Source organism: Megachile rotundata, chromosome 6 (assembly GCF_050947335.1).
Source record: "Megachile rotundata isolate GNS110a chromosome 6, iyMegRotu1, whole genome shotgun sequence".
Classification (NCBI taxonomy): Eukaryota; Metazoa; Arthropoda; class Insecta; order Hymenoptera; family Megachilidae; genus Megachile; species Megachile rotundata.
This window is the reverse complement of record NC_134988.1, coordinates 3197086-3211190: the sequence shown is the minus strand read 5'-3', so window position 1 is coordinate 3211190 and position 14105 is coordinate 3197086. Positions and strand designations below refer to the sequence as shown.

The following is a 14105-nucleotide window of genomic DNA, read 5'->3' as shown; positions in this document are numbered from 1 at the left end:
ACGATTTTTTAATACTTAAAACTGTCAAAGTTTTATTTGGCGATATGATATTTCTTATCAAAATTTTGAAAAATTAAAAAATTATTAAAAAAGTGATATTTTCAAAGTTACCCAACCTAATAATATATATTTTACAATCGTGAAGCAATTCTTGATCAACAGATGTAATTCCTTTAATTGCACGTATTCGACATCATTATGAAGATATTACACTTCGCACAAGTACAATTTACGCGTTAAGATCCTCCGTGCGTCGAATACTGCCACCAGTACGCGCCCATAACGCGAATCAAATGCGATATATGACTCGAACGACATATTTTTATAGAGATACCTTTGGACCTTCAAATTCTTTTTTTGAATAACTTAGTGTAAAAAATGTAATATAATACAATTTCCAGAATATTACGTATAGAAATCAGTTGTGCACCGAACGGAAGGTATAAAATGTACGTATAACTTCAACGACAATAATATTTTTTCCACAAGCGAAATTAAAAATTCCAATTTATCCATATTTTGTCTTTTGACCTATAGTTTACATGTGCAAAATTTGATCAAAATAGTACAAAGTTTCATTAAAAAAATTTGCAAAATAATGTTAATTTTTAACATATTTTTTAAACAAATAAATTTTTCAAAAATCCACTTAGGCCATATTATTGGCCTTCTAAAACAGAAAAATTTGCACTTTTAATTTTTTGTCTAGGCCTAATAGCTCCTGAGATATTCGAGAAAATATATTTTGCAACCCCAACTTTAAGGGCCATTTTCACCCCTTCAGCATGGACGATGGCCGATAAAAAAAAGTACGTATCAAATATTTTTTTGCGTTCTATATCATACTCAAAGCGCATCAAAATCGGCGATTGGCGATTGGGTAATGTCCCTTGTGAGAACACGTTACTGATACAAGTTTTTTCCTAATCTAATCTTTTCTAACAACCTCAGCTTCGTTGTCACCTCATCTTCGCACGCCTTCTCCTTCTTGTAAAAAGAAGGTGGGCCTTAACACTAGGTTTTACATTTCTTAAAATTATGTTGACCAATACCGTGCCATCCCCTTGCAGTCCGTACATCCCTGGAGCCAGGGTGACGGGCTAGTCACTAACGTTAATAAATGTTTGGCAACATTGGGGATTCCATCAGGTCAAGATCCTTGTGGATACTAATTTCTGAAATTCTAAGGAACCCTCTGGAATATGACTTTATGATACCCGGGCTAACGCAAAAAAATAGACAATAGATGTTTTTCCCTTATGGGCCTGCTGAACTCAAAAAGAAGAGAAACTAACGGTTTACGAATGATTCTATGAATATTTGGCTGTATCATAAAGTTGTCCCCTTGATGTCTTACGAACAATGCTCCGAAATTAAAAAGAAACTTATTATGACTCGCACTTCGAAAACGTCTGACACAAATGAATCACGTTCATAGACAAACAGTGTATTGCAAATATTTTTATGTGTGATTAAGCAACTGAAGTCGTTTAATAGGCATTATTAGAATAAAGAAACAAGAGATAAATAATACGTAAATAATATCTACAAAATAAGCTCTATTTTAAAAAATGGCTCGTTTATATTTGATTCGCGTACGTACTTCAAAAATTTCCGTCCCTTGTCCTCATAGTTGTTGGGATACGAAAAACTAATTTTCTGCTGGTGAATTTTATCGCAGTGTCATATACTGAACCAAGTTTAGGCTAATTGCAACGTGGAGTAGGAAATGCCACAGGTATAAAACGAATGCGAATTCGTTTATTCAATAGCGTACTATTCAATAGCTAAAAACTCTGGAAGATTTACAAGGTACCATTCCGAAGTGATAATTTCCGAGTTTTATGAGACTTGTATAATGTTTTTATGAGGAATCCAAATACAAAAAGGGCACTTTTTTGTGTTAGCGATTTCCATTTCAACGAGACGCCCATGCGTCAGCGCGATATGTTTAAATAAAAATGATAGATGTCAGTGTTTGTCTGTAATGCCCTTTCAGATTTATGTTCCTTCTAAGTCTAGCTTTCGACACAAAAAGTGGGAACATTGTATAAAGTGGTATACTATGTTAAAAGTCTACCTATACTGTGAAATAGAATTTAAATTATATGCTAACATTTGAAAAGGTATAAAAGATTAATAAAATGCTATTTCAAAATATGACAAGTGTAGAAATTATTCTGAATGATAGAAGATAACACTACGTACACACAAATATTAATATTGGATACTGGTGCAACACAATTGTCAAAACTCTCAAACGCGCAAAAAGTGCTCGTAGCGGCAGTTGCGTCAAACTAGATTTTCAGATACTATTAACAGATCATTACACATTGTTTTTTACATTAATATTGTTATTTTCTTATAAAATGGACATTTTACTATCGATACATAATGTCAGCGGACATATCTGTGCAAGTTGCAAAATTGATTTTTGTCCCGCTAGATTGGCCAAACGATACACTGTGGGACGCCTTAGTTCATGTGCGACGTGCATTTGTTTACGAAGCGTTTTTTACGTTCGTCGCATTCTGCTGTTGTGAAAAATGAGGGATGATTTGCTTAAAATTCGAAAAGAGTTGTGCGGAAACCATCGATATGATGAAGAAGGCATTTCGGGATGAGTATATGAGCAACACACAAATCAAAGAGTGGTATAAGCGGTTCAAAGATGGCCGGACATCTGTTGATAGTAACCCACGCTCTGGGCGGCCTTCCACGACAACAAGACTTAATAATATTGAACGTGCGCGACTTGCGATCAACGAAAATCGTCGATTAACTGTGCGAGAACTAGAATGTGATCTTGGAATACCGAAAACTAGTTTTGGCCTCAGTTTTGGTCAAGCGGTGATTGGCTTCTTCATCGCGATAATGCGCTAGCGCATGCATCGAATCTTGTGCAGCAATATTTGACGAAGCACAAAGTCTTACAGCTCCGTCAGCTTCCGTACAATCCTGATGTAGCTTCCTGCGATTTTTGGTTGTTTCCAAAATTGAAAATGCCACTCAAAGGACACCGATTCGACGATAAAGAAACGGTCGAAACTAATACGATGAACGCTCTAAAAGCTATTCCGAAAATCGAGTTCCAGGACTGTTTCCATAAGTAGAAAGGTCGTTGGCAGAGTATTCTACAATCAAATGGGGACTACTTCGAAGGATGCCACCAGCCTGATGACGCAGGATAACACCAGCAGGGAAATATGAAGGAAGGTCGGATACTTTTGGGACAGACCTCGTATATACCTCTATAAAAGTACACGCAGACGCTGCTCTCATTTATATCACAGGTGATGAGAGTGCTAGGACAGTTACTGGTATACTGATGACTCCAGACATGTATTGGCAAAAAGTCACTGGTTTATTTGAGTACCTAGGGGCATTGCCTCAGCTGTATGAAGTATTGCGAGAAACTAGAGGCTTATCTAACATACTGGGAGCTTATGCAAACCTAGGTGAGAAAAAGGAATATGTAATGACAATAGGTTATGGTGTAACAAATTTAACACACACAGTCAGACATATTGGTCGAGTAAACAGGAGCGTGATGTACGCCATGGATGGTCAGCTACCGCCTTCAAACACGAGCATTATGCTAGATGTGATAATGGGATACATGTTTTGGAATAATGTCCACCACGTTGTGGAGTCAATAGGAATAGGCTACCGCAAACTATGTGGCAAAGGTAACAAGGAAGGTAGAAAAATTAACTCCATGCTTAAGGACCAATTGTACAACCTCAGGGGTCCGAAAAACGAATTGTTCCAAAGGCTGATGCCATGGGTCCCCACTCTAGTGCGTGGTGGGCAATACCTCAACGATATCCTAATTAAATATGCTATATGTTTAGGAGATTACAGGCTCCAGGGTACAGATGTTGTGACTAACATCACTCTCATACCCCTGGGCAAGTTTGATACTAAAGACAGACCTTTTTCTTGTTTACGGAAGAGAGAAATCCTTGATGGAGATCTGGGAAGATAGTCCAGATAGTGAGAGAATCTCGCCTATGGCGCCCACATAGTGTGGACGGTTTCAGTGCCTACCCATTAAAACTGCCCCCCCCCCCCCCCCCCGGACTTTTCGCAACTATTACCAGTCTCTATTTCTCCGAACGCTACATGAGCTCTTTGCTCTCGGTACAGTTTTCCTCTTCCTCTCTCCTGCCGATATCCCGCTCGGTCCCCTTTGTCGACCCTTAATGGTGCCATGACCAGGCTAACGAGTGAGTTCCTTGCTGAATCGACAATTGATCAGAAGGATGGCTGATACAGTTTGACCTTTCTCCCTCCTCTCCCCCGTTCCGTCGGTCACCGTTTTGAGCCCCCTAATGGCGCTATGATCAGGCTGACACCGGTTTCCTCCTTTGCAGGTTTGAGTCGTTCGATCGGTCGTGTCTATGTTTCTCCGCCTCTTCCGTTCCTGCTCTTCCTCTTCTCCCCCTCGTTGTCTTCACGCTTCTTCCCCATCTCTTGCCGTTTGAAAAACGCGCCATGTCTCCGTCATCTTGCTTGCTGCCGCATCCCTTCGCTTCACCCTTTAGGGCCGCCCGCCAAGCGCTTGCAGCGTTCCTTCCTCAGCCATGCTAGACATTCTCGAACCGGCCCCTTTGCTCCACCATCTTTGTGATTTCGGTGTTTCTAGGGTGCTGGAGCGTTTTCCACTGCTTTTTTTGACGATTTTCCGCCATTTTCCCGCTTTGTGCTACTTCCTCTGCGCTCGCGCACGTGGTCACGTGTATTCCCCTGTACCCATGACACTCACAGCACTTCACTACACTCCCATAACACTTTCCAACACTACGCCGAATTAATTGCCTATCTGTTAATTATTTGTTATTTATTATTTATTTATTAATCTATTAATCACTTCACTATTTATTAATGGTTCATTAGTTAATTATTAATTAATTAATATTATTATTATTAATCTCATTCACTTCATTTATTTATTTATTTATTCCTTCCTTTTACTTTGTTCCGTGTCGCCTCGCCTCTTCTTCTTCTCCTCCTCACTGTCTTCTTGCTTCATCCTCTCCGCTTGCCATTTGAAATGCGCGCCATGTCTCCGCCATCTTGCTTGTTGCCGCGTGCCTCCGCTTCACCCTGAAGCTTTGTCCTTAAGGGCCGCTCTCCATGTGCTTGCGACGACCGGTGTTACGCTTAAATAACCGCAGACAAAATAACCGCGACAAAATAACCGTGACAAAATAACCGCGACAAAATAACCGCGACTAAATAACCGCGACAAAATAACCGCGACAAAATAACCGACGACAAAATATCCGAATGACAAAATAACCGACTACAAAATAACCAAACGACAAATTAACCGTGTTGGTCTAATGTCGAATAAACACACACAAAATAACTACGGATTTTTTATAAACTTTGATGTTTTGGATAAATTTTGGATAAATTTGGATATATTTATGTGTCACTCTCACAATCACATAAAAATTATGAAAACTTTGAATATAGTTTTCTATCCAACGTTATTATGTTATTATATCATTATCTTTGAATGATAATTAATTTAATAAAATTTCGATATGTAACAATATTTTGTTTTTTATGTTTAATTTTAAAATAAAATATTTCAAATATAAGACGTAATCTTTAAGAATTTATAATTCCCGCTCAGTTTGATTATAGTGGCGCTCTCTCTCATCATTAATATAGGTAAGTAAGACCGACACCATCCAACGAATTTGTGCGTGTTAGTGTCTCGGGTATTTCCAGACTACGCTATGTTAAGTCACATTCTCTGGCAAAAAGTATAAACAAGTTATTTTTAATGATATAATTGTTTATTTAAATAATTATCATTAGATTTATTTGTTCTTAAAAGTGTATTAAACTAATATGTCATAATAATGCCACTGCAATTTATTATTTCTAACAAAGGAATAAAACAGCTGCAATTAAATGGGTATATATTTAACCTCAAAAGTAGAAATCAAAGTAGCATCACGTGGCGTTGTAAAGCTTATTATTCTGATGTTAATTGCAAAGTTACTGTTCGTACTGATAGTGATAAACGTCCTGTATGTTTTATAAAATATTTATAATGTTATTTCAATTATTTATTTGTTGATATTTGCTTCTTATTTATCTTATTTTATAATTGAATAGGTAATGTTATTGGTGAGGTGCTTATTCACGATCATGCTGCGGACATTTCTTTTGTTGAAGCTAAAAAAGTATTAAGAAAAATCAGTAAACGTTGTCGCAATAATGATGATCCACCGGCGTCGGTCATTGAAAATGTTCTTGCGACGGTATCATCTCCAGTAGTGGCTCGCTTGCCAAAAATGGTATCAATGTCACGTAATATTCAGCGTGTACGTAAAGCAAATGTTGGAAATGATGATATTCCTGTTGCTGCTGCTGCCAAGTCTTGTCAAGATTTAAATACTCCTGATGGGTTTTTTGTAATTGAAAAAGCGAAGACTGTTGAATTATAATAGTGGACAAAATAAAAATCGTATGTTGATATCAACTACTCAATCAAATTTAAATTGTCTCTATGAATCATCTCAATGGATTGCTGATGGTACATTTTCATCTGTACCAGTAATATTTAAGCAGCTATATACACTTCATGGATGGAAAAATATGAAAATGTTACCGTTAGTATATATATTATTGCCTAACAAGAAAAAGCATCTTTATACTGAAGCGCTGACAGTCTTGAAAAATCATATGCCTACTTTGGAGCCTACGAGAGTGATGCTTGACTTTCAAAATGGTTCTTTGAATGCTTTCAAGATAGTATTTCCAAATGCCAAAATTATTGGATTCTTATTTCATTATTCTCAATGCCTCTGGAGAAATGTACAGTTAACTGGATTACAGCGCAAATATAACACTGATACTCGTTTTGCGTTGAATATACGCATGTTACTCGCTTTATCATTTGTTCCTATTGATGATGTTCGTAGTGCATTTGATCAACTTGTTGAAACGAAGTATTACAAAGATCATGAAGACGAGTTACATGGAATTCTTGATTATTTTGAGCGCACTTGGATAGGTGTATTATCTAGGAGTGGCAAATCACGACTAAAGCCATACTTTGCATTAAGTCTATGGAATTATTATGAAGCTGTTATTAATGATTTGATTCGGAGTAACAATGCTGTTGAGAGATGGCACAGGTCCTTTAATAAAAAAGTTCGTGTTGCTCATGCTAGTTTTAATAAATTTATTGATGTAATAAAATCAAAGCAGATTAAAACTGATGTATTAATTACGCAAGCTGACACTGGATTAGGCATTGCTAGTAAACGTAGACGTGAATATGTTGATTTGGAATATCGTTTGAAAAATATTGTTTTATCATATGATCGTAATAAAATAATTAAATATTTACATGATATTGCGACAATTCTTATGTTGTAAATTGAAAGTTTTTCGAAAAGAATTTGCTAAAATGTTTTATATTTGATATGTAAAAGTAATATTAATGATACGACTGTGATTATTAGTTATTGACTAAGTTTGTTACAAAAAAAATGTTTAATACTAGATTCGATCAAAATTCATGTGGTAGTTATTAATTGAAGACATTAGTTATCTAATAAAAAATGTAATATGTTATATATTTTAAGTAACTAACAATTTGATAAAATGTTATATTTAGTATATGTTAAGATAATACAAATGATATGACTGTGATTGTTAACTATTAACTGATACAATAATTATAAGCTAAGAATCTTATTCAACATAGTATTTAATTTGTTCTAATGCATACTTGGTAATTATCAAATAACTGTGATTTGTCTATATTAATATGACTGTAAAAATATAATTGCGACTTATGTTATAATTACCGAATAAGAATGAAAATAATTTAATAGAAAATGTCACGTAAAATGTCAATGTAATAAATATGTCATAAATATGTAATAAATATGTTGGTTGAATATAATTAATATGTGGTGTTATAGTGTTGAACGATTATTTTGTTATTCGGTTATTTTGTCATTCGGTTATTTTGTCGTTCGGTTATTTTGTCGTTCGGTTATTTTGTCGTCGGTTATTTTGTCGCGGTTATTTTTTCTTTGGTTGAACTGTTACGCAACCGCGACGACCTTTCCTCCGCCATGTTGGATATTTGCGAACCAGCCTTTTCGCTCTACGCTTTCCCTAGCGCAAAGATGCCCCCGTGTTCGTTCGACATATCGCTCACCACGACAGCCAGCCGTGCTCTCTCAACGAGCCCGAGATACTAGGAACAGCAGGATGCTTGTTTATCCGGGTTTTTACTCGATAGATCAAATTGCATCTCAAATACACGAATCATTGGCAGCAACAGACAACGGGTTTAGCAGAAAAGTACCAGAATCAGCCTTGGCATAGTATGTGTAGCAACGGCAGCTTATGCTAGGTTGCTCAAGGTTTTAGATATGTCTGATCGGCCAATTACATCAGACGAAGACGCTTTTATGAGGATGGTTTATGCTGGTAACTACCAGGTTCCAGTTCTCCTCGGGTATTTCATGGGGGCATATATAACCATGCTGGTTACATAATTATAAGTACACGCTATATATAATATATTCATGTATCTTCGCGGTATGGAGTATCCCTACTCCGGGCACACGCCGTGATCATTGTCTCAAGGGTTAATACTTAGAATATTTACCCCACTTTACGTCTGGAAGCAAATCGAGTCAGATCTTTTAAAATCTCTTCAGCGAAACACTGTACGCGATCGGCAGATCAAACCGACCGCGACCTGGCAAAATACACAAACCGACTATTTACCCTCGACGCATATGCGCCTCGAACCGAAAAGTCGTTCGTTCAAACCGAACAGCGGCACTTGCTAGAATTCGATTTTGTAATCCTTTTTCGGACGTGTATCGATCGGTCGTGTCTAGAGACCCGGGTTACCTATCCTCATAAAAACTCAAATAGGTTGGGACTTCGTGGAACGGTTTAGAAATAGTATTATTTCGCAACCTCAAATTTGTAATGTAGTAACTACCGATAAACTGAGTAAACACGGCATACTTTGATAAATTCGTGTCTTACTTACTACCTGCCGCATCATACTGTGATTAAGGAATCGAACACAACCACAAGGGTACGGGTATTTTCGACGGGTCCGCAAAGACATCAACGGGAATTTCATTGAAAGAGGTACAAAGGGTTGGGTCAGTAGTTCAAAACGAGCTATTCTCAATTCTTATTAGATTTAGGCAACATCGCGTGGTTGTTAGCGCCGATATAGAGAAAATGTATAGGCAAGTACTTGTACCGCCTGAACAAAGGTCTTTGCAACGCATTTTATGGCGAGAAGACCCTTCACAGCCACTCGATGTTTATGATCTTAACACCGTTACGTATGGGACCGCATCAACCCCTTTTTTTTTGGCTACGAGATGTTTGCGACAGGTTGGTCTTGATATGTAAGGAAAGGAGAATTATAAGAAAGTGGGAACTAAATAGAGATGAATGATTCATGATAATATCATGGATCAAAAGGTGAGGAATAACAGTATGGGTATGTTAAAAATAAATTCATAGAAATAATTATAAAAGTATACTAATAAAGGATGAATCGAATAATAAGGGTCAAAAAATAAAGATATTAATCAAGATAATTAATTAATATGATAGGATGAGAAGACTGGACCAAGCTTGTCAAGCGGAACTCTGTGTTGAAAGATAATTTATATAAGTTAATTAGTCTTTTAATCTCGTGCATTGAGATAAGTGAATCTGTAGGTGGAGGACAAGGTTTTAGAAGTGTGGTGCATAATAATATAAGGTTAGAATAGTTTCTCTCTGACCAAAACTAGTAGCTTTAAGGTTATAATAACGTCGTATTGAATCTTTATTAGTATATTAAATCTAATTAGCACAGAAACTGAGAAAGGCTGGTTTTAATTGATTACACGAGAAAGTTTTCGAGATTAATATGAGAGGGATAATATAATTAAATAAAAAGAATAGTAAATAATTAATATCTAAGTGACTGAAGGGAATAAAATAAATTATAAATTATTTGACAGGTTATAGAATAAAATATTGTTAAGAGACAAAGCTTTTAACTAAATAAGAAAAAGGAGAGTGCAAGGAAAGGAGACATGGTTAGAAAAAAGGGAGTTAAATAGGTATAAATGGATTATGGTATTATTATAGATCAAAGATTTGAGGAGTAATAGTGCAGATATGCTGAAAATAAATATATAGGAAGAATTATAAAGGTAAAGAAATTTTGATAAAGGATGAATCGAACAATAAGTGACAAAAACAAAGGTATTAATTCAAGATTAATAAAGAATATCAGCTGTGAGGAAAGGAATAGGTTTATGCAAGTGGAATACTGCGACGAAAGATAATTATATAAATGAATTAGTGTTCTAACCTCAAGTATGGAGATAAGTGAATCAATTAGGTGAAAGACAAGTTTTTAAAAAGTGTTGTGTATATTAATATTAGGTTAGAATAATGTTCTGACTAAAATTAGTAACCTTAAGGTGATAAATGTCATTGTAGTGTACCATTATCTGTATTTTATACTAAATTTTGAACAGAAATTGAGAAAGACTGATTGATTAATTATATGATTAAGTTAATTTGAGTCTAATGTGAGGGAGACAGCTTAATAAATTTAAAAAATAAAGGAATAGTAAATAATTAATAGCTGATCTCAGTATATATGAAAATAAAAATGATAGATTATTTTGATTGACAAGTTAATGGAATACATAGTATAAATTACAACGTCTGACTTCGATTTCAACAACGTCTGACTTCGAATTCATCGAATAAAGAACTAAACTAACAATGATAATACTGATATTAAATACATTTGAAGTTATAGGATAAGTGTATAATTATAAGAGTAATCTATTATTATGGACTCCTCTTTTGTGAAAATGGGATGCAGTGATCTGTGATTAAGACAGTTTCTATGTAAAATGAGGGAACGTAGAATTCCCTACCTTACATAGAGTAATAATCTGATAGAATACACTGGGTTTATTGAAATTCAGATATAGAACTAGGATACAATGTATGATGTTATAATATATGAGATGGATTACACGCTTTTGCAGAGAAAGAGAGGGATATTTTGTATTTTACATTAACGTTTGGGTTTGATAGTATAAATCAACCGTATAATTGGCATACCTGTCTATCCCTTTGGAATATAGACCTGTAACTAGTATAAGGGTGAACCAGCGTAGTAGCTGGGCATGTGCTGACTATATTGCATCGACTTGTTAACGCACTCTTGTTGGGTTAGCATGAGTAGGGACGAATAACTGTTATGGAATAATAGTATGTCTGACGGATAATTAGAGGGATTACGGGATGTGAGTAGTTTGTTATAGGGAACATTGTTGAACTCATCTTGATGTTTTGCCTATATTAGAAGAGAATTTGTACGGTAACATCGGAAATGTAGTGGAAGGATTGTCTGAATTTTGAGCCTGAATTTGAAATTGATAGAATATATATACAATTACCTAATAACTCTATTTGCTACTAACTAGAAAGGCTTAATGCATTTTCTGTTCATAGTTACATATACAAATATATATACATAGACATATAAAATAAAATAAAATATACTGTACATAATAAAGATATAATGTATGTATAGTAATAGTAAAGTACAGTATTTGCTGCTAAATTAATAGTACATATATAACTATGGTTAACAACAACAATATGTAAATTAATTAAGACACATTGTAGCGCCTAAGATAATTTATACTAAAAGCTAATTAGTTCATATAGGCACAGGACACTTCAATAAAATTTTGGATCAGACACCAATTTTTTACTACTAATATTATATGGACAATAGTGGAAGTGTAATTGTTCGATAAAAGTGTTTAAATATTGCATGTATACGTTATAAACAATTTAATAAGGAAATCTAGGATTAATCTCTATGATAATAAGACAACAGTTAAATTAATTAAATAATTAATTGCCTTAGTTATTAATAATTATAGGAATTGATTTAATGACTGAACAACCCCCAACCAGAGGTGGGGTACATCAATGGTGGGGGGAATATAGATATATGTACATATAAATTAGGTGTATATGTTATTTATTTATTTATTTATTTATTTATTTATTAAGTAGGACTATTTCTTTTTTGTTTACATCTATGTGGATTGTAGTCTGTATTTATATGTTAGTTCTAGATAATAAATTGGGTGTCTTTAGTTAGGATAGGGTTGTATATATATAATGATAGCTAGTTTTTATCTACTTAACCTAACACCCCCTAGAGGGCGGCCCCATCTGCGCTCCCACAGATGTAGGGCGTACCCTTCAGGGGGCTACCGCCGTAGCCGGTCCCAAGCCCGGTTGAGAAAGGTAGAGGGGCCTAACCTAATCTAACCTTAAATCCTCCTGCTGGCCAACCTATGCCGGATGCGGGAGAGATGCCGAAAGGCGATTGCCCCGCAACCGGACCAAGGTACCCCAACTTAGTGCTGGTTCTGCCACAAAAAAAAAAAGGTTGGTCTTGATAATATTGAGGAATACCCCGACGCGAGTAGGGTAATTATTAAAGATTTCTATGCCGATGGCCTTTTGACGGGCAGAAGAGGCACAAGTTATCAAAAGGGACATAGAGAAACTTTTGGATACAGCAGGGTTCAAGCTTAGAAAGTGGGCTACAAATGAGGCCACTGTAATTGAAAATAGTGTAGATAAGGGTAAAAGGATTGCGTCACAGACGAAAGAAGAGACCTTAGGGTGCAACTGTCCATTGACCGCTGAAAGTAGCTCACGTCGTTGTAGGAAAACGTCAAACCTTCAATCTTTGTGGTGTTAATCACTGCACTGTGTTCTTTTTGAGTAGTTGTTGTTTTTGTTAGTTACTGTTAATTTTGATGTTCTGAAAAGTGTTGGGTAATAGTAACAAGTAGTCACACTTGTGCGCTCCGTGACAATTGGTACTTGGCCGAGTCAATTCCTGGCATTAGGTGTGCTGTTGGTACAAGGCTAGGGTCCAGGCCGGCGCGATGGAGCATAATTTAGAACATAGGGACCACTTCTGCGGTGGCACAAGCGTAGCCGAGCACCTAAAGAAAATAGACGCGGACATGTTTGGATCGCAACTGGATAATGTAGTGGTGAGCCCAACAGTGGAGGAGAATGCGATATTAGACAAATTGGCTTTGAAGTTACTCACCTCGAACTTGTTCAACCACGAACTTAATTTTGGGACGCACAGCGCGGATTTACGCATCACCGCGCAAGCGACGGTGGAGATGGTGCCGGATAGCGGTATTGGGAAGAAGAGGCCGTCGTGGGACGTGGAACGCATCGCGCCCCGGAGGGTGAATGCGAAGTACAGTACGAGCATCATTCCAACGAGCGTATCGACTATGGGAAAATCAGGGGACCTGCTAGCTAGGAATGACAAAGGCGCATGACTGTTCCATGATGACTTGATTAAGACGAGCGTACTACATGGAGGAGCTGTGAGAGACTTAGAATTCGGGAGCATCGGCGCCTTACATGGCATAGTAGCGCGTGGTACCGAGCTGAGAATGCTCGCATTAAAGGCTGTGCTGTGCATAAAGCAGCTAAATCTGGCTTACACCGTCGGGGATGTTGCCGAGGTGCATTCGGATGAAATAGCTATTGATATTCGACGCGCCACACTCAGGCAAATTGCTGAAGCTGCAAAGATACACAGCTTCCTGGTCAACGTCAACGGATTCCCAGACGAGTACGTGTCGATGTTAGCGAACTTAGTTAGAGCTTGGCCCTTTCAAGGGCTGCTGCCAGTGCACCAGTCGGACCAACATTGCATATACACATCCATAAAAGTAGATGCGGACGCCGCCTTCATCTACACCACTAGCGACGAAAGTGCCAGGACGGTCACCGGAATACTAATGACCCCGGATTCATACTGGCAAAAAGTCACCGGACTGTTCAAATAACTGGGGGCGTTGCCTCAATTATATGAAGTGTTGCGCGCAGGGGTAAATGTAAACAGATATACTCTGATAATGGCACAAATTTCGTGGGCGCACGGAATGAGATGCAAAAAATCGAACAATTTCTTAAAGATGAAGTCTATCAGCGATATATTTTAGAGT

At 36.8% G+C, this 14105-nt stretch overlaps 3 protein-coding genes across 7 annotated transcripts in view; 2 read left to right on the top strand and 1 right to left on the bottom strand.

Annotated features, from left to right (window-relative positions):
- Positions 1 to 14105, bottom strand: part of LOC143264620 (uncharacterized) — a 188496-nt gene that overhangs the window by 42530 nt on the left and 131861 nt on the right. The window lies entirely within an intron of this gene.
- On the top strand, positions 5688 to 6518 carry LOC105663575 (uncharacterized). Of its 2 annotated transcripts, none has more exons than XR_013038431.1 (2): positions 5688 to 6050; positions 6139 to 6280. XR_013038431.1 is itself a non-coding variant. In XM_012293258.2 (2 exons), exons 1-2 carry the CDS (start codon positions 5932 to 5934, stop codon positions 6468 to 6470), a joined length of 336 nt encoding a protein of 111 aa, XP_012148648.1. In that variant the 5' UTR covers positions 5711 to 5931; the 3' UTR covers positions 6471 to 6518. The 2 variants fall into 2 exon arrangements, 1 of the variants encoding a protein (XP_012148648.1); XM_012293258.2 differs by having other exon boundaries at positions 5711 to 5935; positions 6139 to 6518.
- On the top strand, positions 6493 to 7943 carry LOC143264616 (uncharacterized). Its single transcript, XM_076532731.1, has one exon. The coding sequence runs from the start codon at positions 6493 to 6495 to the stop codon at positions 7405 to 7407; it is 915 nt and encodes a 304-aa protein (XP_076388846.1). The 3' UTR covers positions 7408 to 7943.